At 42.4% G+C, this 27,680-nt stretch overlaps 1 protein-coding gene across 1 annotated transcript; it reads right to left on the bottom strand.

Moving 5' to 3' along the window:
* Nucleotide 1: 1 nt before the first annotated feature.
* Nucleotides 2–27,680, bottom strand: Erich6 (glutamate rich 6). Its single transcript, XM_052180966.1, has 14 exons — nucleotides 27,191–27,680; nucleotides 26,583–26,640; nucleotides 19,802–19,896; nucleotides 19,039–19,101; nucleotides 18,668–18,723; nucleotides 18,461–18,577; nucleotides 16,917–17,027; nucleotides 14,596–14,753; nucleotides 13,962–14,038; nucleotides 12,700–12,836; nucleotides 7,599–7,684; nucleotides 5,366–5,521; nucleotides 2,624–2,852; nucleotides 2–265 (listed from the first exon to the last, which is right to left on the bottom strand). Exons 1-14 carry the CDS (start codon nucleotides 27,678–27,680, stop codon nucleotides 2–4), a joined length of 2,097 nt encoding a protein of 698 aa, XP_052036926.1.

Raw genomic sequence — 27,680 nt, 5'->3', positions numbered from 1 at the left:
TTTACTCTTCTTCTTTTATTAGATCTATAATAGTTTCCACTATATTTTGATTTATACCAGAATTATGACAGAGGGCAAGTAGTTTTAGAGAGAGTGTAGAAAGGTAGGGAGGTTGCTTTAATTTTCCCCAAGCCTGACTTGTGGGGAAATTCATGCATCCTTCCAGCTTATGAAACAGCCGCCGGATCTTTATTAAGGTGGCCAACAGCAGAAGGTCGTCTCCACTCAGGAACCACAGCGCGGGAACCTCCTCTGGATCGTGGAGCTTGTTAATGAGAGAGAGAGAGAGAGAGAGAGAGAGAGAGAGAGAGAGAGAGAGAGAGAGAGTGGGTCAAGGTGAGTGTCCAAGAGAGGAAGTGGGCTGGTGGGCGGGGCCTGAGCACGGATCTGGAGATGAGGCAGTGGGGCCATTTTACTGCTATTGGGGAAAGAGACGGTCATGCTGTGGAGACTTGAGAGAGCAAATGGACTTTAGACACTTTCAAAGCTTATAATTTTTGTTTGTTTGTTTGTTTGTTTGTTTTTTGGATTTGGTTTTTTCGAGACAGGGTTTCTCTGTGTAGCCCTGGCTGTCCTGGAACTCACTCTGTAGACCAGGCTGGCCTCGAATTCAGAAATCCACCTGCCTCTGCTTCCCAGAATGCTGGGATTACAGGTGTGTGCCACCAAAATGTATAATTTATTCATGAAATGTAACTAGTGTCTATTGAATCTACCTTAAATAGTCTCTTCTCTAGAAAGAGTCTAGTCGGGCAGAGCTGATGAGGGGTGATGCTCTGAAGGCCCAGGGGAAAAGTACGGAGAGGGATATCTCCATAGAGAAGACAGCACGGGGCCAGCTAACACTCCTTTGATGTGTCTTGTCCTCCAGGACTCCATTCCTGACCACCTGGTTTGCCCTGCCTGCTTCCCCCCCCCCCCCACCCCTTCCTCCGCACTTCCTTTTGTAGCTGTTCCTAGTCTGAGGCTTCCGGGCCACTGAGGAGGGCACTTGCCCTCCTTGGGGGCAGGCTAAAGAGCAGCAGAAGCAGAGTCTTTGGCAAGCAGATAGGGATGCAGGGGACAAAGAACACTGAGTTCTCACCCCACCCTCTAAAGAAAGAGCAACTGTGAAAACAATGGGGAAAATCGTTAGCATTGGATTCTTCTTTTTTTTTTTTTGCAACAAAATGCCTTTTCCTTATTAAAATTCATTTTCAATAGTCAAGGAGAGAAGTGTGTGTGTGTGTGTGTGTGTGTATGTGTGTGTGAAGGCCCAAGAGAAGACATTTTTGTGTTTCCAAGAATGTACTTACTGGGAGACTAATGTACCAAAAGGAGGCTATACATTACTGTATGAGCGGGCATTAGCTGATCACACTGCATTCCTAACCAAGAAAGAAATTTATTAAGAGTTGAACCCAGGTAGATAGCCAGAATAACTAAGAGGTCCTAGAATCATGCGGAACATACTCCAGGTTGAGTCTGAGTCTCCCTTTGATGGTCCTAAGATATTCTGCCCGTGCTGAATATTGAGATCATGTCTCCATATGAAATGCATGAGTGCTGATGCATTATGCGTTCCCAGGAAGAAGGCACTGGGGAAGCTTGAAGTGAAGTGTCTCAGAGTCTAAGAAGTGTGCCCCACGTCATTTTGCATATGGAAGCACACTAGCTTCTGCAAATACCTCTCTGCATCCGTGGGGCGGATTTGTTGGCTCAGTGCATAGTCACTGCTAGGCACCATGCTTAGCGTTTTACATCTCCACAGACTCCGCCCGCACAGCAACTTAGGCACAGGAATCGTTACTTTATAGACAAGAGACTGAAGCTAAATACAGTTCACTCACATAGCCAAGCGGGCAGAGGTGAGATTTGAAACTACAGTCTCTAACTTGATGTCTGTGTTCTTCACTGCTACAGTAAGGCCATCATGGAATGCGTGCTTTGAGCAAACACTAGGATAAAGGAAGGAGAGCCAGCCTGTTCTATCCCTCCAGGGCTCATTGTCAGTGGCAAAGGCAGCCATGATGTCAGGAGGAGCAGCCTGGCTCAGCCAGTGCGGGGCAGGGCCGAGTCCATGGGGGGCTCAGGCTGTGGCGGATGAGGACTGGATGAAGACCTAGGCAGTCCAGCAGTGTCTCCCAAGAGTCAGAGCTTGTGTTTCCAAGCTCTGCCCTAGGTTAGAACCCAGGTTTCCTGGCCCATCTTAGGGCTTTCTGCCACAGCAGGGAGGAAACAGAAACCTCACAACATCAACCCTAAAACAGGACTGCGGAGGCTGCCAAATGCAGAACACTCAAAGATGCTCGGTGGACTTGAATCTGAACCGAAAGGAATTTTAAGAGAGAAGAAAATGTAAGGTTGCTGTGAATTCCCCAAATTCTCAGTAGATAGGTTATACATAACTATATTCTATCAGTAATAACATTAACAAAATTACTTTACTCTTAAAATGTAAATGATTTAAACGTTTCTTTTTCAGACAGGGTTTCTCTGTAATAGCCCTGGCTGTCCTGGAACCCACTTTGTAGACCAGGATGGCCTTGAACTCTCAGAGATCTGTCTGCTCTGCCTTGAAAGTGCTGGGATTAAAGGCGTGCGCCACCATGCCCAACCTAAACTACTTTTTAAATACACATACCATTACTTTGGTTCCAAGGCTGATGGTTGCCTGTTGGCCCATAGCTAGAAAATTAATGGAGACCTTGTCTTGTTCTAGGATTCGAATTCCGATGTAATGGTTCAGAGCCAGAAAGACAGGTTTGAAGGAGACAAAGGATGAGGAAGGCACGGTGCTTGACCAGTTCCAAGTTCGTATCCTGTTGCCCGCTTGATCCAAGTATTGGCCTCCCAAGATGTTGATGTATACCCTGGAAGGCAATCAGAATGATCAGTGAGAGACCTGCGCGTGTCATGGCTCAGCCCACCATCACAGCATTCAGCCTGACGTGGGGGGGGGGGGGAGTGCCAGAGTGAGACCTTGGTTCAGAAACCAGAAACGGAAAAGCCCCACCAATAGAACCTATAGTAAAAGCCCCACCAATAGAACCTATAGTTCAAGGCTGAATCAGCTCGGTCATGTCCTAACCAAGGCATGTGAGCAGCAGAACCCTTAGATAACTTTAGAGACGATATACTCTCTTTACCTTATTTGAAATACTGGGTTTAAATTGAAGTATACTGATGAACTAAAGTGGGTCAAAACATGCCTGGGAGGTGGAGAGGAAACCCTGGTGGGTTCGTCTGGGAAAAGAAAGGATGCAGAGGGGAAGCTCTTCTTGACAGAGGAGGGGTCAATGGTTAGATTTCCATCAGGTCAAAATGTAGGACTGTGGATGTAAATTTCGAAGATGCCCAATTAGTCCTTGTTTAAGAGAGCGGGCACAGCTACAGATTAAGTGTCTTTTCTTTTATGCTTTTTTGGGGGGAGGGGGATATGAGAGGGTGCTGGTGATTGAAGCCAGGGCCTTGGGTTCAGAGCATGAGCTGGGGTGCACTAGAAGCCATTGGAGAGGAGGCTTTAGAGGCTGGCTGTGGAAAGCAGGGCCTCGGGGATACTTTTGAGTTCACTGCATGGAGAAAAATTCTAGAGCAGAGCAAAGATGTGACTTGACTCAACTGGGCCTCTCCAATCACATGGCACTGCCAGCGAGCGCTGCACATTTGCTACAGAACAAACAGTGATACTCGTGCTAAGGTTCTGTGTCGCTAGCCGCCATGCTGTTCCATTGGGAAGTCCCAGTCTCATCCCACCTTGCCTCAGCAGAGGTAACCATCCCTACCACGAGGAGAGTTATGCATTCTCAGAAGGGTGGCTTCCTTTGTCAATTCATTTTCTTTTTGAACTCTGGGAAAAGCTTGCGAAGGCCCCCATGAGTAAGATGATTAATACTTTGATTCTCTTGCACTGACTGACTACTACTGATACTAACCCGATAGCAAAAGAAATGCCAATCCCAGAAGGTATCTTACTGGATTCAGAAATCACCCAACGGGAATGATTTCACTGTCTTTCAAGTAACAATAATATTCGAGCACCCTGACCTGAACCAGTTCGTTATTCTTGTGGTTTATTCTTTGTCGTCGATGTAGCTATGTAAGGGTAAAGATTCAGGATATGCCTTCAAGGAACTTCAGTGCACAGAGAACACAGATGGACTGCACAGAGGCAGAGAGAAGGGGCTCAGGGGTGTCAGGGGTCATTCGGAACACCCAAGAGTTCAGCTCATGCGGTTTAGGATCCCTAAAACCGACTGTCCTCTACAGCTTATTGAATTAATATAGGTGACAGTTACAACACTCCACTCAATTGTAACACAGACTTACTATTGAATCCTGAAGGATAAGTAGAAATTTACTATTATCCACTGTGTTGATGGGTTGATTACTACCATGGGCTAGAAGGACAGGTACTTAACTGTGTCCGAGATTGGGAAACAATCAAGGTTCATGCTTTGCCAGTTGTTGACAGAGTTTTACCAGTGGGATTGTAGCTACATGTGATTTGAAAAGCCAACCGTGGTGGCTTATACCTGTAACCTAGCACTTCAGAAGATGAGGATCACAGATTTGAGGCCAGCCTGCCCTGTAGAAGGAATTACAGTCTAAATACAGTCTAACTAGGGCTATAGAGTAACAATGTGTCTTTAAGGGCTGGTGAGATGGCTCAGCGGGTAAGAGCACTGACTGCTCTTCCGAAGGTCCTGAGTTCAAATCCCAGCACCCACATGGTGGCTCACAGCCATCCATAATGAGATCTGACTCCTTGTATATCATAAATAAATAAATCTTAAAAAAGTGTGTGTGTGTGTGTGTGTGTGTATACCTTTCTGAAAGGTTTAAATTGTATCTGAAGTTGGAACCCAGATTTTTCTTTCAGATTAAAGGAAGGAATATGAAGCCATAGAGTGTATATAGGATCTTTCTGTAGAGACTTGACTCTTTCTCTATTATTATTACGTGTGTATTCATGAAGTGCATATGGTGGGGGTTGCCCGTAAGCCACAACGTGCATGTGGAGGTCAGAGGATGACTTTGTCTAGACAGTTCTCTCTCCTTCCACCTTCATCTGTGCATTCCAGGGATAGAACTGGTGTTGCCAGACCTGCATGGAAAATGCCTTTACAGGCTTCTGGATCCAGGGATTTCATTTGTGTGTTATTATTTGACACAGGGACAGGAAGATGTCTACTGAGCAATGTACCTCAAGATTAAGCAACACAGTGTAGTGTGTCTCTGAGTTATATTATCATCTAAAGACCATTAACTTAAAGAAATCTTTCTAAAGCCTTTCTTATTGTTGAAGAGAAAAAACATTCAATTAAAAGCAGTGAAAAAAATCATCAAAAATACTAAAACAGCAGAGAGGACCTGAGAAGCGTACCAGACATTTCCATTGGGGTGATAGCAGGAGCTTTTGCCAGAGGAGTCAAACAGTGCCAGGATCGCAGGGCTGGTGGGCATGTCCTCTTGGATTATGCAAATAAAGCCGTCTGTCTTGTTGGGCACTCGGATAACTGCTAGGTTTCCAGATGGATAGCTGAGGTCAGATAAGGTCCTTTGAGTAAGCTGGCGATCCTGGACTATTTGTGGAATAAAGTTAATTTATGAGGATCTCTTTGAAATTATGAAGGGTAACATCAAAGACCTTTCAGAGAAAATGTTCTCTATTACTTTTAATACAAAAGAATTGTATGCTTTTATATGAATCAAAATGAATTTATGAAATGCCAAAGTTCCCAACAAAATTGTAAGAAATAGGATTTAGAAATATGGAAGAGGTTTGTGTGTCATGATAAAAATTAAATTCATCCCAAAAAATGTAAGGTTGCTTCAACATCTGAAAAATCAACTAATATACCACATTAATAAAATAAAAAGCAAAAAATGGCATGATCTTCTCAATAGGTATGTGTGTGTGTGTGTGTGTGTTTAAAGGTTAGAGGATAACTTGAAAGACTGAGTTCTCTCTCCACCATGTGGGTCCTAGGGACTGAATTTAGGTCATTAGGCTTGGGGGAAGTACCTTTACCCATCATCTTCCTGACCCCTTCTAGTCAATTATATATGAAAGTTCTAACCATGGAAAGTTAAGGAAAGGAAACTATCTGATTGGAAGGTAAGGTAAAAACCGTATTTGGAATCTGTGTATACAGAAGTGCTTAGGACCACAAAATAAAAATTTAGAACCAATAAATGAGTTCAGGCAGACTGTAGGCTGCAAGACCAACATACCAAATCAATTGGTTTTCTTTGTACAGCAGGGAACATGTTGAAAATGACGTTAAGTGAATCATCCCGACCGCGCTAGCGTCAAAAGCAAAGGACACTAAGCATCATATCTCAGTGTTAGTCCACACACAGACTGTTCAGAGGTAAAGTAAAGCCAAGACTGAGTTTGAATCCAAGCTGCACAAATTACTTCATGAATGCAGAACCCCATTCTTTCTCATGGGGCAGGGTGCAGCCTTGTCGTTTGTGGCCATGGACCTCAGTTCTCTGGTTTATTGTTGGGTTTGAGTAACATTCAAGACATTGACTTCAAAGGACACTCTCTGTTCCACAAGGAGGCACCCAGTGAAAAGGGTTTCTTTCTTTCTTTTTTCTTTTACTGTTGTTTTGTTTTTTTCCTCTTTTCTGGAGATACTTGGATGGCTTTTATGCCCAAATTCCATGGCCTGGCTATCTGAGTGTCTATGGTGAAGTGGCTAATGGCTTTTTGTTCATGGCCATTAGGGGGTCAAAATATACCAGAGCTGGAAAATGTCTGAATTTCTTACCCAGAATGTCTTCTCCTAAATATTTAATTCAAGGAAGTAAGTTGTAAATCTGTAACAGGGAAGACAGAGCTGTCCTGACTGCTGCAATAGCACTGTGCAGTACAAAACTTCTGGATCTCAAGGTCTATTGCCCTTTAAATACTCTTAATGGTACATAAAAAAAGCCAGTTGTAAAATTAAATATATGCTTGAGTTGATTTAAAAACCTATACATGTAAACGTGTAGATTGGGAAGGCAGAGCAAGGGAAGGTGTGTTTTAAAATGTTACCAGGTCTCCTCTGGGCGATAGAACCCAGAGAGTATGTATTTCTCTCTATTTCCCTCTTTGTTCCCCTGGTTTCTTTTCCTTCCTTCTTTCCTTTCTCCCTCCCTTCCTCCCTCCCTCCATTCCTTCCTTCCTCCTTTTCCTTCCTTCCTTTCCTTCCTTCCCATTTTTCCTTCCTTCCCATTTTTCCTTCCTCCCTTCCTTCCTTCCTTCCTTCCTTCCCATTTTTCCTTCCTTCCCATTTTTCCTTCCTTCCTTCCTTCCTTCCTTCCTTCCTTCCTTCCTTCCATTCATTCTTCTCTAAAGGGATTGGCACTAAGGCCCGTCCATAGGTGAAGCACTCTACCAAAGGCCTCCTCCTCCTTAGCTCTTTTTTTTCCTCCAAATTTTGGGATAGGCTCACTCTAAATTGTTGAGGCAAGTCATGGACTTGCTATCTTCCTGCTTCAGCCCCCCACCCCCACCTCAGCCTCTCAAGTAGCTGAGGTTGCAAGCCTATGCCCTCAAGCCCTGCCTGGTTTTCTTTTTGTGAAGCAAAACCAATACAATGACGTATGAAAAGAAAGGATACAATATTTGTCTCGTCCCGTCGGGAAAGGAAGTGAGAAACTTGCTTCCGTGCTTGTAGTTCTTTTCCAGGAGTTCACTCCTTATGACCTACACGCACAACAGAGCAACAGTGACTGCCGGCTGCCGGGCCGATGCACCAAGCACAGCGGTACAAACTGTTTCCTTTCTTAATGTGCTTGCCTTGCTTCAGCAGCATGGGCTGGCCAGCAACCGCTTACAGATTGTTCCTGATGTGTGCAGTGTAACGTAATAAACCCTTTGATCATCACTCATCTATTTACAATTTTTATTTTTTGTTTCATATATATTACCAATGAGAAAAGGGAGAGAGAAAGCCAGTCACATCACAGTGATCACATTCCTGTCCTGATTGTAATGGTTTTACACACCTGTGGGAATGCTTAGCTGAACAATGAAAAGGTAAATACTATTTCATAAACCTGGCCTACTGTATTCATTTGTTTCTTATTTTTGTTTGTTTGTGTCTTGTTTTCTGGGGATTGAATCTAGGGCCCTGAACATAGTAGGCAAGCACTTTCCACAGAACTACAGTAAGCCTGCAGTTCCCCAGCAGTAAGCCTGCCTGTGTAATAATAATAATAATAATAATAATAATAATAATAATAATAATAATAAACAACTCAGGCTAACATACAGCAGCTGGTGTGTCTGTTCAGGGTTGTTCTGTTCATTTGAACATATAACTGTAGTGGGCTTGACTCTTTATTATGGCTCCAAGTACTTTTATGTGGGAGTTCAGGGTGGAGATGAATTTGTATCTGATATTTATGATAAATGGAAGATTTGGTTTAATTCTTTGCACTCCTGATCTTGATTTGTATTGAAATGAACACAAGATTTCCTCGGGTGAAGTGAACTAAGTTTTTGAATAAACGTTGTCATTTACTTTGAAAGCCTATTGTTCCATCTGGAAATGACGCCCTGTCCCTTCACTTTTGAAGCTATCAAATAAGGAATATTTTCCTAAAAGCACTACAGCTCACTATTTTAGCAGTGGGTAATTGTGAAACAAACACTCAAGCCATCGCCACACAAGCCAACAAATAGATAAAAGAGATCCTAATAGCCCTAGTGTGCTCCCAGTGTGCTCACCCAAGTGTGTCCAGCCCAGTGTGCACACCCCAGTTTGTGAATCCCAGTATCAACACTCTGCCAAGATGCAGCTGACAGTATGATTTTATGGTAATCTTTGTACCTTTTGAAAAAATATGTTCATTTAGTTTCTCCCATTTTTAGTGCTCCACACCTGGGCTCATTTGTTGTATATTGTAGTGTCTTCTTTTTGCCAAAGAAAGACCCCTCCTCCTCTCAGGAAGTAGCTACAGTGCAGTGATTTGTAGTTTTCTATTTCTGTTTGTCAGTTATCTCGGGTGAGGGACCCTGGGTTTCTCCTAGGTAAGGAGAGCATTCACATGCATGCATGTTGGTGGTAAGTTCCTGTAGGACACTGTTGTGCTAAGATGACTTTATGGTTTATTGTCACATCTCATGTCACAGGCAGATCCTGGTCAGCTACTGTTTGCTCCTGTCCCCATAGCTCAGCAACATCACAGTTTGTATTTTTGCCAGCATGGTTACCATGGAATGAATCTTCATTTCTCAGAGACTTCATTTTCTCAGAGATTGTGGTTGAGCAAGCTTTCATATGTTTTTGGCTATCTGCATTTTCTCTTGTGAAACATTTCTGTTTAAGTTTTGAGAAAGGGATCACTTTTCTGTAAGATTCACTTTGTTCATTTTCTGAGAAAAGGTCTCACTATGTAGTCCTGGCTAACCTGGAACATGTAGACAAGGATGATCTTGAACTCAAGGAGATCTGCTTACCTCTGCCTCCAGATTCTAGGATTAAAGGCATGCACTAACTACCACACCTAGAAAAAATGAACTTTTTTTGTGTTGATTTGTAAAAAATTCTTCATAAATGTAGGATATAAAATAAATAAAAAAACCTTTCCTCCCCAAGTTGCTTTTTGGTCATGATGTTTGTGCAGGAATAGAAACCCTGACTAAGGCAAATTGGTACCAGGAGTGGGGTATTCCTGTGACAACCTGACCATGTTTTGGGGAGGACTGTGAAAGGACTTTGAAACTCTGGGCTAGAAGATTCATTCAGTGTTAAGAGCTCTGTGGGATGTTGTGTAGGAGCTTGGAAGACAATGTTGAGAACAGTACAGAAGATGGAGGCCTGGCTTGTGAAATTTCAGAGAGTAGATTAAAGAATTATCAGGGCCATTGCTATTTTGATTGTGAAGGTTCTGTGGTTTTGGTTAGCTGGGGCTGAAGAATCAGCTGTGATTAACAAGATAGCAGAACTACTCAAGGGAAAACTTTACATTATTGGGACTTTTGATGCAGATTAGCTAGAGCTAAGAAATTAGTGGTGATTAAGAAGAGACCAGCATCACTGAGATGAAATCTTCTGGGAAGTGTTTTCTGAGAGCAGAGGCTGTGTTCCCAGAGATAGCCAAGGTTGTACCTTGTGCTGTGGCTGGACTTGGTAATGTGTAAGAGTCACCTAGGTGGTACTGGTTTTGACGGCATGAAGGGTTCATGAAGAGCAGCTGAGGCTCAGCACTGTGAGAGGCCATGAAAGGCCATTGATGAAGGTGCAGCCTCAGTTGCAATTGAGGGCCCAGGACTGAAGGGGTCATGCAAAGGAATTGAGGTTTGGCACCATGAAGAGAGCCTATGAGAGGCTATTGGTGAAACCTGGTTACAGCGGAAGACAGCAGATTTTAGAGATGTACCATGAGATGACCACCAAGAACAGCAGCAGCAGTAAAGTACAGCCAGCTGGAACCTAGAAGACAAGGTGTGGGCTACAAAGGGCAGAGCTGGAGAGGTGACCAAAGCCTTTGGAGGAGCCTAGAAGATTGTGAGTGGATTCCAGACATTGGACAATTGGAGTTTGATTTTGATTTTGATTGTGACTGTGCCTTGATATTTTTCTCTCTTGAAGTAAGAAGGCATTTTAGTGGAGACCACAGTTAGGAGACTTGGAATTTTTAAAGGACTTTGAATTTTAAAAGATATTAGGGGATTGGACTTTTTTTTTTTTTGGATTTGGTTTTTTTTTGAGACAGGGTTTCTCTGTATAGCCCTGGCTGTCCTGGAGCTCACTCTGTAGACCAGGCTGGCCTTGAACTCAGAAATCCACCTGCCTCTTCCTCCCAGAGTGCTGGGATTACAGGCATGTGCCACCACCGCCCGGCTGGGACTGAACTTTTAATACGTAAAGACTTGAACTTTTAAAATTATTTAGATCTTGGAGATGAATAAGAAAGTAAGGGTTGAGGCTTAATATTGATATGTTTGTGTGTCAGGTTGACAAGGGGCCAATTGTACTGGCTGGTTTTGTGTGACACAGGCTGGAGTTATCACAGAGAAAAGAGATTCAGGTGAGGAAATGCCTCCATGCGATCCAGCTGTAAGGCATTTTCTCAATTAGTGATCAAGGTGGGGGGACTTGTGGGTGGTGCCATCTCTGGGCTGGTATTCTTGGGCTCTATAAGAGAGCAGGCTGAGCAAGCCAGGGGAAGCAAGCCAGTAAGAAACATCTCTCCATGGCCTCTGCATCAGCTCCTGCTTCCTGACCTGCTTGAGCTCCAGTCCTGACTTCCTTTGGTGATGAACAGCAATGTGGAAGTATAAGCTGAATAAACCCTTTCCTCCCCATCTTGCTTCTTGGTCATGATGTTTGTGCAGGAATAGAAACCCTAAGACAGATGTTAAAAACAAACAAACAAACAAACAAACAAACACCCTGTGGCAGCACAAATTGGACTGGGTTGTAAAATAAAAAAAAGACATGAAATGGGGAGGGATTGGGGATGAGGGATGAAAACTGGATCTGGGAGGAGTTAGGGGGAGGAGCCCAAGGTGAGTATGATCAAAACATAATGCATGCATGTATGAAATCCCCCAAGAGTATACATTTTAAAAATGAAAAGAAAGTCTTTATGGTTTTGTATGTTGTATTTATGTACTTGATGTCCTTAAAATTTGTTTCTATGTATGGTACGATAGTACGAGGCAGTCTTTTCAATTATATTAATAAAACATGGTTCCAGTCAAGCTTGGCCCAGAACTACACATTAAAGAGACTTTCTTCCATCAGTACTGTGCAGATGTACTGCTGTCATCAATCAGGGACACATGCTTGCCCACGTCTGAGTATAGACTGCTCTGTGGCTCTGCTTTGTCCCTGCCCCCATCTTAGCCCCTCCCCTGGCTTAATCACCATATTCTGTGGAGGTCTATATCTCCCTTTGGCTTTCTTCCAGAGTGTCTTAAAAATTATAGTTTCTTTATATGCCTACATAAAACTGAAAGGCAGACTCAAAAGATCAATCATGGTATGCACTCACTAATAAGTGGTTATTAACCTAGAAAACTGGAATACCCAAAACATAATCTACACATCAAATGAGGTACAAGAAGAAAGGAGGAGTGGCCCCTTGTTCTGGAAAGACTCAGTGAAGCAGTATTCGGCAAAACCAGAACGGGGAAGTGGGAAGGGGTGGGTGGGAGGACAGGGGGAGAGAAGGGGGCTTACGGGACTTTCGGGGAGTGGGGGGCTAGAAAAGAGGAAATCATTTGAAATGTAAATAAAAAATTATATCGAATAAAAAAAACTGAAAGGCAACTTATGAAGACTTCCCTCAATATACATAAAATTCACTCTTCTCAGAACCTTGTGGAGATTACATTGGAGCATTTAAGGGGAACACAACCCCTTTACAGTTCTTCTTCTTTAACTCCAGGAGCATAGAAGCCCACTGCAAACATAAAACACTTCAAACACTAACACAGTTTTGAGGAAGTAGTTAGAACTTTGGTGATTTTTCTTCCTTTTAATTTTCTAAGAGTTTGAGATGGTCTTTAATGTATAGCTGTCAAATTTTAAGGTCAAAACCAAGCATATGAATAAGATGTAAAGTGTGGAAGCAGTTGCAGTCTCAAGTCTGAACCAATTCTTTTTGAAAGGTAGCTAATTGGCCATCAGTAAGGCTCCACAAACTGATCTTTTTTAAAAGGATCACAAACAAACAAACAAAAACAAAAGACCGTGAGAGAATTACCTTTCCACATGTTTTCCAGGAATCATAGCAAGTGATGGAGACGTTAGTGATCTGAACATCAATTTTGTCTTCAGTGGGCACGTGATGTGGTATATCTACAGAGAGCTGGTAAGAAATTGTCTTCAGATGCTTTGGATCTATTGGGAGAAGAATAGCATGAAGGTGTATTTGTGCTTTGAATTAAAAAAATCTTTATCATAAAATAAAAATTCAAACCCGTGTTGCAAATGCATTGATTTATCAATCTTTTGTCTTAAAGGAAGAAAAATAAGGACCTTTATTAAATTAAAATTAGAGAGGAGTTTCTTTGATTACAAATGATTGAAATTTTCTATTAAATAAAAAAGGAACATCCCTCTAAGAGATTTTTCATTATGTGGAAGTGCCAGGCTGTTTCCTCCTCCCTCTCTCCTTCCCTCCCTTCTTCTTTCTACCCTTCCTTCTTCCCCCATCCCTCTCTCTGTCCCTCTCTCTTTTCTTCTTTTCCTCTCTCTCTGTCTCTGTCTCTGTCTCTCATTTAGAGATAGGGTCTCAACTATATAGCTACAACTGGCTTAGAATTCTGTGTGGACCAAGCTGGTCTCAAGAACAGAGACCTGGCTGGCTGGAATTTAAATGTGTGGGCTGCCATGCCTGTTTTAGTTTCTGCCATGCTTGATTTTAGTTTCTGTACAAAACAGTGAATTTCAAGAAGCTCCCTATAAGATCACACATTTAGTTGCAAAAATACAAACTGAACTGACTACCTTAAGTATCTTTCCCATAACAGAGGAAACTTGACTCTGAGTGGAAAATGAAGTTATTTCTTCCAAATTAGATGGACCATGAGGAGGCCATCAAATATATAAAGCTGGGATTTCTGATGCTAAATTCAATTTTCCTTCAAATGCCCCAGTTCTGACCTATACTGACCAGCCCTGGTGAGTACAGGAAGGAAGTATTCAGGTGTCTTTTGACAGATTTTCCACATACAAGTTTCAGAACAAGGGATTTTCCCTGACACAAGAGACACAAACTTGGTAGTACTTGGCCACTGTTTATGAGTCATTCTGAGATGCTGCTACTTTATTTCAGTCAACAAAGATGGGACAGAGACCAAGACCTCTAAAAGCCCAGATCTCTTGGCCTATTTTACCAGATAGAAGCTTTATGATTCTTACAAATGAATATTTTCAGCATTATTTTAAAATATTCCAATTAGATGCCATGGCCCAGCATGTGAGTTTTCTGATGATACAGGGCATCCGTGACAAAAGTCTTACCTTCTTCAGGTACCGGAGGAGGGCTCTGATCCTGTGATATTATCGCAAAGTGTCTGGCCATCTGACGCTCTTGTTTTCTGCAGAATCAAAACAACCAAACATAAATCTGAGTGGCGGTTGAAAGTGGAAACAGCGCCTTACACATCTCACCTGTCCCTGTCCCGTCCTTTGATCACTCATGAATCTAGTTTATGTAGTCAGAGCCTGCAAGTGGTCCTACGGGTAAATTTCTCCAGCCTAGGAATTCAGAATTGCCCTGATAATTTATGTTTGACAATTTCTACTTTAAGTCAGTGAGCCTGTCAGGTTTTGCCTCTAATATCATCATCATTAGTATTACTATTATTATTTAGTCTCTCTCTCTCTCTCTCTCTCTCTCTCTCTCTCTCTGTGTGTGTGGTGCAAGGGACTTAATTTGGGGCCTTGTATACACTGAGCTGTATCCTGGCTTTTATGGGAACTTCTGACTCTCATAACATCAACCAGGAATTATAATGAGCTTGCTTTAGCTATTTCTATTTCCTTATAAGGAACGAATTCTCATAATTCTATATTTTGAGAAACCAAGGTTGATTTCATGAGATACCCTTCAGTCAGTGTACACTGCCTGGCTCAGCACCAGGGCCTGCATTACCTCTGCATAGCCTTTTCCTTCGCCTTGAGCCTGTCGACTTCACTGCCGTGTGCTGCATGAGGCGAGATACTAATTAATTCCATCGGAGGGGTTTTGGTGGTTAGCATTTCCTCAGTGATATAATCAAGAAGCTTTTGAAACTGAAGACAGCAGCTTTTCTGAAAAACAAAGAAGCTATGATCTTATCATGGATAGTAGATAAAGAGGTCACAGGGGACGAAACCCCCAAACCACAATGAGGTGTGGGGAACAAGAGCCTATAACTCCTCTTTCTTCTGTTAGCTTTGGCGAGGTGAGGTTCACATACCACACAATCCACATACCTCAAAGATTCATTTCAGTTGTTTTTCTTTTGTACTTCAGATCACCCATCACCAGTCAGTTCAGGTGAAACCTGTACCCACAAACAGTGGACACCCCCTCCCAGAGCTGTCACAAATCACAAGTCTGCTTCTTTCTTTGTTTTTGAGACAGAAGCTCATTTATCCAAGTCTCCTCTCTGTGTAGCCAAGGATGACCTTGAGCTTGTGATTTTTCGGTCTCTACCTCCCAAGCATTGGGAACACATGTGCTACCATGTGGAGAACCAGCCTGCCTCCATCTTAGGCTTAAAAGCCATCTTCTAGTAAAGACTAGGCTCATTCCTATTCATGATTAAACCTGCTTCTGTGCCCTACTTTTACTACAAATGTACTGCTTGTTCCAGGAATGGCAATCATGTCTTTGTATCAAAAATTAATCAATTTTCAGACACAACAAAATTGAAATAACCCCCTGCATCCTATTAGGTCTTTTGGGACCCTTTCCTCCTACTAGGTTGTCCAGTCCTGATATGAGGCTATACACCTAGTCTTACAGTAACTTGTTGTGCCATGTTTAGTTGATATCTCTGGGAGGCTTGCCCTTTTCTGAAGGGAAATGGAGGAGGTGTGGATCTAGGATAGAGGAGAGGTTGGGGTTAAAGGACTGGGATGAGAAGGGGAGGAGGGAAAACTGCAGTCAGAATGTAATATATAAAAGAAGAATAGGTAATTTTTTTTAAAAATCCACGCTCAACAAAGTCTTAGAAATTATGTTGATTGTGGAAGTGTTTTTTCCTGAAAGAGTGTCAAAGTGTTTAAAGAAGTGGTAGTCAGAGGTGCTGGAGTGATGGCTCAGTGCTTAAGAGCACTGACTGCTCTTCCAGAGGTCCTGAGTTCAATTCCCAGCAACCGCATGGTGGCTCACAACCACCTGTAATGGGATCTGATGCCCTCTTCTGGTGTGTCTGAAGATAGTGACAGTGTACTCATATACATATAATAAATAAATAAATCTTAAAAAAAAAAAAAGAAGTGGTAGTTGGCACGAGCTCAGATGAATGAAGCAAAGCGTCCTAGCCCAATTCATTCAACTTTTGAATTGCAGCAGAGGTTTTTTTTTTTCCTTTAACATCTCACCAGTTTATCGAGCACACTTCAAGTCTAATGGTTTCAACTAGATTCAGAAACACTAGCAGATTGCTAATCAGTGACTTTGACTATGACCTATATTTGGTGTAAGTGTATCTTTAAGAAGTGCTCTGGAGCTTTTTCTTGCTCTAGCCACAGACTGGGTGTCATTGGTTATTGGCTTCTCACCATCTGATTGAGAAATGCTTTGTTGAGGTCGTGCAGAACGAGAGGTGCACAGTTCAAAATGGTATGTATGCTTTTCTTTCTTCCTTTTTTTTTTTTTTCTCACAGGGCATCCACTTTATCAAGTTTTTTCACCTTTCCAATTTATTTCAAATGTGGACTGAGCTAATGACCTTCGAATGGTCTGTGCTGAGTTTTTTATTTTGTCAGCTTCTCTTGTAAGATGATAAGCTTTGATGACTGCTTGTAAATGGTCATCCTCAACTTCTCCCAACCACTAAGTCGATCCCATTCAAGGCTCTTCTTCTCCTTTGTGAAACTTCTTCAATGACCACAGGACTGAAAGTTCACCAGCAGTTTCTCTCTTCTTTCCTCTCTCCCTTTACCCACCCTCTCCACCCCCACGGTCTTGTGTATACCAAGCTGGCCTTCAACCTTCCTGTTTCTCTCTCCTAAGTTCTGGGATGGTGCATATGTGCCACAGCACCAGGCTAAACATACTGTTAGTTCCTACAAAGCTTTGTCAACCTGTTATTATCAGTCTTTTAAATGACAGCTTCCTAGGGGATGTGACTGGCATTTCCTGGTCAGCTAACACCTAACCCTTAAGAACGACAATGTAAGAGAAGGAATCAGGAGAAAATACTACATATGTTTAAAAATAACATACGTTGCTCAGTCAAATCTTATTTAGAACCAACTTACATATGATTTTCGTTTGGTTTGAATGTCGTCAGAGGACGTGTCCATATTAAAAAACAAGGACTGTAGGTCACTTCCACAAAATTCACACGTGGGTTGCACCTCTTGCTCATCCTTCAGAGAACGAGAGAGAGAGAGAGAGAGAGAGAGAGAGAGAGAGAGAGAGAGAGTGAAGAAGCGTCCTTAGGCCCATCAACCTCAGGAGTAATAGGAGTGGGGTTGTGGGCAGTCAATGCTCAGCAGGGCCACAAAGGCAGCGGGGACGTGTCACTGGTCTCTTCATGTAAAGAGGCTATGAGGAGGAGGGCTAGATCGACCAGTGGCTACCATTCCTGAACTCAACAAATGTTAATGCTACTGGCAAGGTCTGTCTCTAGAGCCAGAGGAGCCAGCCTTGTCTATGTCAGGATATCTCCCTGGAGAAGAGTCCACAAGGCATTTCTTATGGTCAAGCCCATTGTGGGGGTCACAGGAAGAGTATAGCCCACCAGCTCAAGGCCATTCTTGATATAATCCCTTTTAGCTTAGAGGAAGGGGCTTGCTCTATTCAGGTAACCATTCCAGTCTCAAGAGTCTGTAGGGTTTCCAAACTGGAGTAAACAGTTCATCAAATAGCTGTTGGTGTTATGTGATGTGGTGCTTAAGGTATTTGCTAGTACCACACAGTTCTACTGCTGTGCATAAGGTAATGAGCTGAATATCAGTGCATTCCCAGGGTCTCCTCAGTCCTGCATATGTGCTGTCATACTGGGGCGGAACTCTTTACCTACTCTTACTATGCACAAGACATCACCAGAAGACGTCATCAAGGGGATTTGGATCTGGGAGTGTGCATCCTCTTCACATGGCCATATACCATCCCAGATTGGGCAATGTCTGTGCTTCCAGCTGTTCCTTTACCACTCCAGCCCATGAAATCACTAAGGAAACCTTTAGCTAGCTTACCAAATTCTGGCATTAACTGGTTCCTTAATATCATTAAATATGGCAAAGGTTCACCTGTATCTGTAGGCTTTGCGACCACTACCGTTGGTTTAATTGTGTCTTCCCAGAAGATACATTGAATGTTTAACCTCTGGTACTTGGAAATGTGGCTTTATTTGGCATTTATGGAGGTCACCAAGTGAGAATGAGGTTATTGGGATAGGTTTAATCTAGTATTATTGGTGGTGTCAGTAGAGAAAGACCTTTAAACATAGGGACCCAACAAGAAGCCAATGAAGTCTCAGTAGGCAGAGACTTGCAGGATACAAATGTCAGCCAAAGATGGCTACACACTGTCCACCAGTCCATAAAGCCAGAGCGTCTCCCTGCAGTGGTGACCCTGTTGATACCCAGATCCAGACTTGTAGATCCTGAGTCATAGGGCAGAGGCTCTTTTGTTTTATAGCACTTAGTAGGAGTTAGGAAGCCAGACCATGTGCTATTCTAAGTAAAGGAACCCTTTGCATTGATTCTTTTAAAGCATATTCACATCTATTGTACAAATCACTGTGTGGCCCCATATGGCCCTTTACAGAAATAATAAAGCATATGGATTGAAGTACCTTAAAGGTAACACCCATATAGGAGTACTCTTTTCTATATGACAGAATGGCCGGTGGTCCAATGCTGGGTAACGTCCTCAGAGAAGCTTCAAACAAATTTACAAAGTCTTCATGAAACTAAATAAGAAGAGAGAGAAAAACAATTAAAGACTGAATAAGTCACTTTGCAAGAACAATGCAGTAATTATTATGACAAATAGCTCTTACCTCCATCTCGCACAAAATACTTAGCTTGGGCTCTTCAGGATTAATTACCCACTTTCCTGAAGAGAAAGGATGAATTCAAATCAAAAATGGCAAACCATTTTGCAGTGTGCTCTATTTTTCTCTATTTTAGAGATTCTCCCCCATCCTAACCTACTAGGATGTTATACTCAAGCAGGAATAGGCATGCATGTACACACATGCATGCACACACATGCACACAAACACACACACACACTCATCCCCTCCTCTCGAACTCCCCTCACTTTTACTGCTTGTCAGGGTACATTCTCAGCACTGTACAAGTCATGTTTGTTCCTTACTGGCAACTTGTCTTTTCCAGCAAAAGAAGATGAAAACAAGCAACTGTTTACCTCTTAACTTAGAAGCTGGACTTTCTGGGGGTGCTTCTGTTATCTCAATGGATGGTATTCTTTCTAACAACAACAACAAAAACAAAGTATGTATGTATTCATCATCAATCTTGAAAAAGGAGAAACAAAGTTGAGTGTGAAAAAAAGTCATAGAGAACTAAGTGCCTGTGTTTGTTACTCTGCATAAATTCCTATGTTTAAAACAGCTAGAGCTGGAATGATGGATGAACCCAGAGACAAAGAAGATGGCTGCTGAGATGTTACAGCCTTCTCTGTCCCAAAGCAACCAGGGACAAGAGTCATTAGAGACAGGATTAGAAGGTGATAGGTCAGAGGGGAATGTCTGGTATTTGAAGAAAACATTGGATCTATTTTAAGGCATCATGTCAACAGAAATGCTAGTTCAAGCATAGCAATTAATGCACAAAGATTATCACTAAGGCCTTAGCTGGGCTTAATAGAACAACTAACCTTGGTGTATTCCATGACCCTATAATGGGCTACCAAGTAGTCATTTCAGAGAAATGGCTGCTCCTGATGTGGAATGGTAGCCATGCTGTCTTAGTCCATTTGGAATTCTGTAACAGCGTGCTGGGAAGTGCCGGGAGGTTTGACATCACACGTTGCTGAGATTACCAAATTTGCCCGATATCTCAATGTTTGTGTCTACTGCCCAGACTCAGCTCTGCTGCCTTTCCATACTGTTGAATTTCCAGTTTGCAAGCCAACCTCCCAATAAAACCCAAGCAATCAAAGGACTCACTTATTTGCTTTCTAGCAGAAATTCGTTGAAGCCAACTTTCATCTTCTGTTTGTACTGATATCTGAACTCTTTCATACAAACTTGGGTACAGATGTCTGAAATTTAAATCAAAATGTTAGAGTGTAATTGTTTGGTTGTTAGCAAGTCTGCAGCATATCGTATATTTTTAGTTGAATAACATATGCCCATAGAAAGTTCTGATGTTTTCTTTTAAAATATTTTCTTCCATTCCTATATTTTCAGTAAAGTTAAACATGATATGTTCGATCACATAAGTTCTTTGGAAAGTCTTCCTGAAAGTCCTTGGATTTGCAGTCCATGAGGGGCAATGAGGAGAACTGACCTTTTGGGTCAGAGTTTTATTAGGAGTTCTGTAATGCCATAGTTAGACAGGAATGGTGGGGCTTCTAAAGAGATTCAGAGCTGTGAGGTTAAATGGTAAAGGGGAGGCTCTATAACATGTGGTTGATGTGGCAAGTAGACCTTAGTGCAGGCTGCTTGTCTCTGATTCGCAAGAAGCAGAGAAAGTGGGAAAGGTTTGGCCTTTCAGTGACTGCCCATCAAACAGGATGTGATCTGATGCTCCTGGTTGCTTAAGATGCTTAGTAAAGATTCTCTGAAGAAGTGAGGACTATAGACTCATAGACAGTCACAGGAGAATCCCTGACATTTCTCTCATGGCGACCGTGAGGGTAGAGAAAGAGACGGCTGTTGTGTGCATAGACTCAGTAGGCCCAGCTCAAACTTAACACTTTCTAGATCCTGGAGGTTTCTAACATTTTTTTTTCTGTAGGGATTTACTAGCACTGTCTCTGTGCATGTGCAGAACCCTCTTGCTGGTGCTAGTGATGTTGCACATTTGAACATTTATGTAAATTTAAATGAACACAAAGTGTTCATTTTTTTTTTTTTTTTTTTATAGTTTAGAATGATAGAGGGCTGGGCTTTCTGGCCAGATAGTCTTGCCACAATGACGAACTCCAGGTTCAATGAAGACTATCTCAGATTAGACAAGATGGAAAGCAATAAATGAAGATACTTCTGGCCTCCACATGCTTATGCAGGCATGATCACACCAGCACACGGATGTGCATACACATACTACATACACATATGTGAGCACACACAAGAAATAATGCAAACCTTTGTTTTGCTTTGTTTTTCAAGACAGGGTTTCTCTGGGTAGCCTGTCTATCCTGGAACTTGCTCTACAGACCAGGCTAGGCTAGCCTTGAGCTTGGCTGCCTATATTTCCTGAGTGCTAAGAAGTTATATAGACTTTTTAAAAAGCGCTGATGTTGTGGCAAACAGGTTGTAATTAAGAGACCTCTAGTCCTTCTCTGAGTAGTTTAATCAGCTATTTGGTTAATGCAGGGAAGTAAGAATTTAATAACTCTACTTTTGATAACAAGTAACTGCTGTCTTCCTATCTCTTCTTTTCTTGGCATTTTAATTAAAGAATTGTGTCTTCTAAAATGATCAAACAGCATTATTTCAATCCTTCAATTTAGCATTGTCACTTTCCCACCGGAGTTCAACTGTCTCTTCCCCTGTCATTTTGACACTTTGTTTCCTGGCACATTGCATCAGTGAAGTGCTTTTGTTTTTCAGTTCTGAAGCAACTGTGCCCTGGAATAGGCAAAGAGCTCCTCTGCAGAGGCCACTTATGCAAGTCTCTGGGGGAATCTTGTTTATCTAACCTTCCTGAGAGACAAGCTGTGGGTACTACCAGTAAAGCAACACAGAGGGAAATCTCAAGACATTTGTTGTGTATTCTCCCCCACCCCACCCCAAGGCAATAGCTAACAAAAATGAACACATTATCCCTGCAAGTGTCCTTGCCTTCCTTAGTCTTCCACCAAAAGTTCTGCATGGAATTTTTAGGTGGAAGATAAATGAGGTTGGCCACAGAATTCATTTTGTGGAGAGCATAGTAGGTAGGCATGGATATAGCTTTACCTGCGATATTTGATTACCTTCACAAAAGCTAACCAAGACCTTAGTATTTCCTTTTCACTGGCAAGGAAATGGAGGCCCATGGAGACAAAGGGTTGTCTAAAAGACTCAGAGAGGCTTCTGTCTTGGTCCAAAACTTACTTTGTTACTTTTATATGTGTCTTATTGTTTCATTGTTGTGAAGAGACACCATAGCCAAGGCAAGCCCTATAAGTCATTTAATTGGGGGCTTCTCTACAGTTTTAGTCCATGATCAACATAGTGGGAAGCTGACAGGCATAGTGCTGGAGCAGTACTTGATAGCTTTACATCCTGATCCTTAGGCAGAAGAGTGAGGAGGGGAGAGGACAGGGAGAGGACAGGCAGAGGACAGGGAGAGGACAGGGAGAGGACAGGGAGAGGACAGGCAGAGGAATCATGGGCCTGACACCAGGCTTTTGAACCTCATAGCCCCTGGAAATCAGTTTGGCAGTTTGTCAGAAAACTGGGAATGACACTTCCAGAGGACCCTGCTATACCACTCCTGGGCGTATATCCAGAGGATTCCCCAGCATGTAATAAGGACACATGCTCCACTATGTTCATAGCAGTCCTATTTATAATAGCCAGAAGCTGGAAAGAACCCAGATGTCCCTCAATGGAGGAATGGATACAAAAAATGTAGTATATATACACAATGGAATACTACTCAGCAATTAAAAATGAATTCATGAAATTCTTAGGCAAATGGATGGAACTGGAGAACAACATCCTAAGTGAGGTAACCCAGTCTCAAAAGAACACTTATGGTATGCACTCACTGATAAGCGGATTATTAGCCTAGAAGCTTGGAAAACCCAAGACACAATGCACATATCAAATGATGCCCAAGAAGAAGGAAGGAGTGGCCCCTGGTCCTGGAAAAGCTCAGTACAGCAGTGTCAGGGAATACCAGGACAGGGAAGTGGGAAGGGGTGGATTGGGGAACCTGGAGAGGGAAGAGGGCTTATGGGACTTTCAGGGAGGGGGGATCCAGGAAAGAGAAACTCACTTGAAATGTAAATAAAGAATATATGGGGGGTGGGTGGAGAAGAAACCTCATAGCCCACCCCCAACTGATTCACTTCCACAACAAGGCCACACCTCCTAATCCTAATCTTTCTCAAATAGTGCCACTCCCTGATGGCTAAATTATATGTGAGCCTATGGACACAGTCTCACTCACACCACCACAATCTGTCCTCTAAAGTGCCCCATTTCAGTGAGAATAGCAGTAAGGCAAATGGAAATAAAGTTGAACTGATGTTGGCAGCATTTTTAGGGCATTAAAACACACACACACACACACACACACACACACACACACACAATCCCATAATCTCGTCAAAATCAGTAAAGAATACTTTGACATTTGTGTGTGTGTTTAGCCTTTAAAACATCTTCTTAGAAAGATTTATAAGACACAAGACTCTTGTCTGGAAGAGGGAGCTTCCCATGGACTTGAAATAACATAGCTGAGAAGCACAGCAACTTGGCAGCTCAGTTTACAGTCCTCTTGCTTTTCCTTTTGATGGTTTAACTGAAACAAACAAAGAAACACCAGACTCTTAAATGTCCAGCTTTAAAAACATGCTTGAGTCGGTATGTAAGTAATACTTAACTCTTTGAAGGAGGAAAGCCAGAACAGAGGATACACCAGTTTAAAACAAAGGAAGGTTTTTTTCCAAATGGGAATTTCTGAGAAACTTCTATCTTCATGCACTCAAACATAGAAAGGACAGAATGGTGGTTATCATGATAGTAAGTCAAGAAATGACCTTGGAAGATCCAGCCTCCAAAGCTCGCTGCTCTCCCATTCTATGAGGCAACTGACATCAGGTTTCCTTAAATACAATTTATGGCTTTTTTTTTTGTTTTTTGTTTTTTGTTTTTTTTTTGTTTTGTTTTTTTTGTATGTGAGTGATTTGCCTGCATGTATGCGTATCACCACATGTTGGCCTGGTGCCGCTGGAGACCAGTAGTGGGTATCTGGAACTGGATAAGGTGACAGATGTTTGTTAGATGACACACATCTAACTATGTGGATTCTAGAGACTGAACTTGAATCCCGTGCAGGAGCAGCAAGTACTTTTAACCATCAAGACCTCTCTCCAGCCCCAGTAGTTTTATTTCTAAAGGAAGGGAAAGAAGAGCTTGTTGTTAGTGTGGCTGCTGAAAAATGGTCACGCACCTGGGCAGTGTTCCCCTTGAACGAGAAATAGAGAGCACAGTTACTGACTCAACAAGCTCGAGGAAACAGAAAGGCAGGAAAGAAGAAAGATAGGAAGGAGGGAAGGATGGAAGGAAGGATGGAAGGAAGGAAAGAAGGAAGGAAAGGAGGGAAGAAGGGAGGGAGGGAGGGAGAGCAGACAGACTGAGCATTCCACCATAAAGAACTTTAACCACAAAACATAGCATCCTTCTCTTCTCTCTACTAATGCTGGATCACAGACCAGTGAGGACGCTAGCTTTGATAGAACCCCTCCCCTGCCCAGGGTTCCTGTAAGCCCTCCCACCTTAGAGAGGTGAAGCACTCCCTGAGGAAGGTCTCATTTTGTTTATTTTTGGGCTGCCTGCCAGTCATTCATTTATAAATGCAAGTGGATTACTAAGGATTGTTGTTACTTAAAAAATAAAGTGATAACAGAACAGAAACAGGTGAAAGAAAGAAGAATAAAGGTACATTAACATGGCATATTAATATATTAATATATTATTGGACCTTCAAAGACAGTAAAGAACTGTCAGAAGTGTTCTGAAAAGCAATAGTAACGGGTTCTCAGAATTACAACCAAGAATCACAGAATAAAAATGTCTGTCCACAGGCCGTACACCAACATTCGAAATCAAAAGTCTTGAAGATACTGAAGATATAAAAAAGAATAATGATGGAGAACACCTACCTACTGTGCCTACAGAAGGCACAGTGTGCATTCTGAAGAGAGAGAGACAATGGGAAGGAAATGAAAACCAGAAGGGTTTGGGAAACAGACTGACCACCAAGACTGGATCCTGGGAAGCAAAGAGCCAATGTCTTCAGACCTCTGAAGGACAGTGCTCTAAAACATAGTCCGTGACACTAGGCTATATTAGTAATAGCACAGATATAATATAGTATAATATAATAAATAATAAATAAAAGCTTGGTGGCAAAATGGAGACATTCCATGCAGAGTTTAGAGATTTGAGTACTCATGAGAACGACATGAAAAAAAGTATGGAAAGAATTTCCGCAGCAAACAGAAAGGAGGGAAAGCCGGTAAGTTGGGATCAGTGGGCTGCAGCTACTGGCTCAGCAGAAAAAGTTCAGGCAACTGCACTCAACTGAACGGAAAATCTTATTTTTTAGACAACAGGATTTACTAACATCAGATTTCATGCTCTTGGCCTTGGATCTACTATACTGGCTTCTTACCATGCAACTGAGTATGTTTATTACCTTTCAATTTCAGAATGCAAACTGAACCCTAAGTACTACTGATCATTTGTACTTAACAAAACAATACACATACTATAAAAGTAATATAATATAAAAACTGCAAAGTAAGGTAATTTCATATGAACGTGTAGCTAATATAATCTGCTGCCCTCCCACCCCTCTCTCTATATATGTAATTTGTTGTTAAGAAGAAAGACTAAATGAGAAGAGATAGAAGAAAACAATTATGGATTTAGTGCTATTATTTTATAAACTGTCACGAATGCTGACAAACCAAAGAGTAGAGGTTTAAATTCTTAACAATTCAGAATCCTAGGAAATTAAAAGTAATATAAATACAAAAGAAAAACAAAAGAGAGGGAGCCCAGACTTAAGTCAGAATTTGATAAATTGAGTGAAAATGTTTTTGAAAATTATAGTTGAAGGGGTGGAGAGGTAGCTTGGCTGGTAATGCTTGCCTTGCAAACACAAGGCTGTGAGTTCCATCCCCCACCCCATCCCTAGAATACATCAAAAAAGCTGGGCATGGGAGTTAACATTCTTAATCCTAGCATTCTGAAATTGAGTCTTGCTAGCCAGCTAGTCTAACATAGTGGCTGACCTCCAGGCCAATAAAACAGCACCTAAAGATAATACCTCGAGTGATCACTGGTTTATGCATTAACCTAGGCAAATGAAAACACACACACACACACACACACACACACACACACACACACACACTCAGAAGGAAAATCCAGACTGCTAGCATTATGTTAACTATGTCTGGTGAGTCAAGAAAGAAATGTTGTGGAGATTTTTAATTTTATATGTTCGTTATAATTTTTTTCAACCACAGGGTTTCATTAGAAATTTGAATTAAATGGATAAAAACATAAGCTTTCTGGAATTCCAGGCACTTGTGGGAAGCCCCAGTTAGGTGCTGGAAACCCACCTCAGTCTATGCCCTTAACTACTTATGTCCCTACCACTTATTATTGTCTGCACAGTATATACTTACTTTGTATCATACTGATAAGCAGACACATCATATTTACAGTTGGGTAATAGGATGAAGACAGGAGCTTCATCTTTATCTCTTACAAAGTGCCTTCTAATGTAAGGTATTTTGTTTTTACTTTTTTTTTTTTTTTTTGATTTATGCTATGTATGTAAGACAGAGTGGCCTGGAATTTAGGATCCTCTTACCTTAGCCTCTGGAATGTTGGGGTTACAGCATGTACTAACATGCCTGGGAAAACCAAAACCAAAACCAACATTTTTGAATAAGTAAGTTGTAAGTTCCTGGGGTTATTCATAACAAGTCGATCTAAGAAGGTAAACATTGTGTACTTTTAAAAACACTGACAACCGAAAACATTTTCTTACCTATCTACAGTCACTTCAGACAAGTCTTTCTTAAATGTCTGAAATATTTTGGGATAGCCTGTCAAGTGAAAAATTAAACAGTTTAGCCACTCTATGTCACGGGTTCTCTAAGGGAAATTTTGTCCCCAGGGAACATTTGGTGAGGGCTCAAACAGTGTGGTTGTCACAGGGGTGTGCGGATGATTTGTATATGCTAATAAACAAAGTATCCCAGAATACACAGGACACCACCCTTTCTCCCAAGAGTTAAGATACACCCACACTAAAATGTGAACTTTGACTTCAAGAAGCTCGTTCTAAACGCTCTGCTTCCTTTTAAAGTAAGACTGAGATTCCAGCAAGGGAGTCCAATCAGTGCCCAGGAGAGAGCTGCGTTTTATGGCCGAACTTCTTCAGTAAGCAGTTCAGCACCCTACAGGCACTAGTGCCCCAGGAGTGACCCCAGCGTCCACCTTTTACTAAACGATTTCCCTTATATCCTACACTAGGGGCCATCATAGAAGTCAGCCAAGACTTGATAGTGTAAGTGCAGTGGCAGCCCAGAGGGAGGGGGAAGCACCCGCCGCCCTTCAGGCCAGGATCCCGAGGGAGGAGAAGCCCACCGCTACTTTTGCGGGACGAGGCGCTGCTGGAAGCAGAAGGAGAGCCCTCGCTGCGCCGCGGCAGCGGCAGCGGCAGCGGCTCCTCCTCGCTCCATGAGGGGCTGGACACCTTGCTGGGCGGGGGCGTAGAGCTCAGGCTGGGGCTGACCACGCTAATTAGACGGGGACGAAATTCCAGTGAGTCTTCGTCAAAGCCTACACTGAGGTCGAAGGCCTTCCAGAACTCATCTTCCTTCAACGACTCAGGGCTTTCCTGCTGCTTGCCCTCCCCATCACTCTTCCCTAGAAGCCCCGGAGCTCCCAGCTCCTCCTGCTCCTCCTCCTCCTCCTCCTCCTCCCACTCCTCCCCCTCTTCCTCCTCTCCCCCCTCGTCCCCCAGCTCCTCCTGCGCCTTCTCTTCCTGCACCAACTCCTCTTTCGACTTCGAGGCTTCATGAGGAGCCTTTGACTTTGAGTTGCTCTTTCCAGGCTTCCGCACTCCCTGACGCGGGCGCAT

This window comes from Apodemus sylvaticus, chromosome 4 (genome assembly GCF_947179515.1).
Source record: "Apodemus sylvaticus chromosome 4, mApoSyl1.1, whole genome shotgun sequence".
Classification (NCBI taxonomy): Eukaryota; Metazoa; Chordata; class Mammalia; order Rodentia; family Muridae; genus Apodemus; species Apodemus sylvaticus.
Note: the sequence above shows the minus strand (reverse complement) of the source record. Positions and strands in the feature narration are given on the sequence as shown.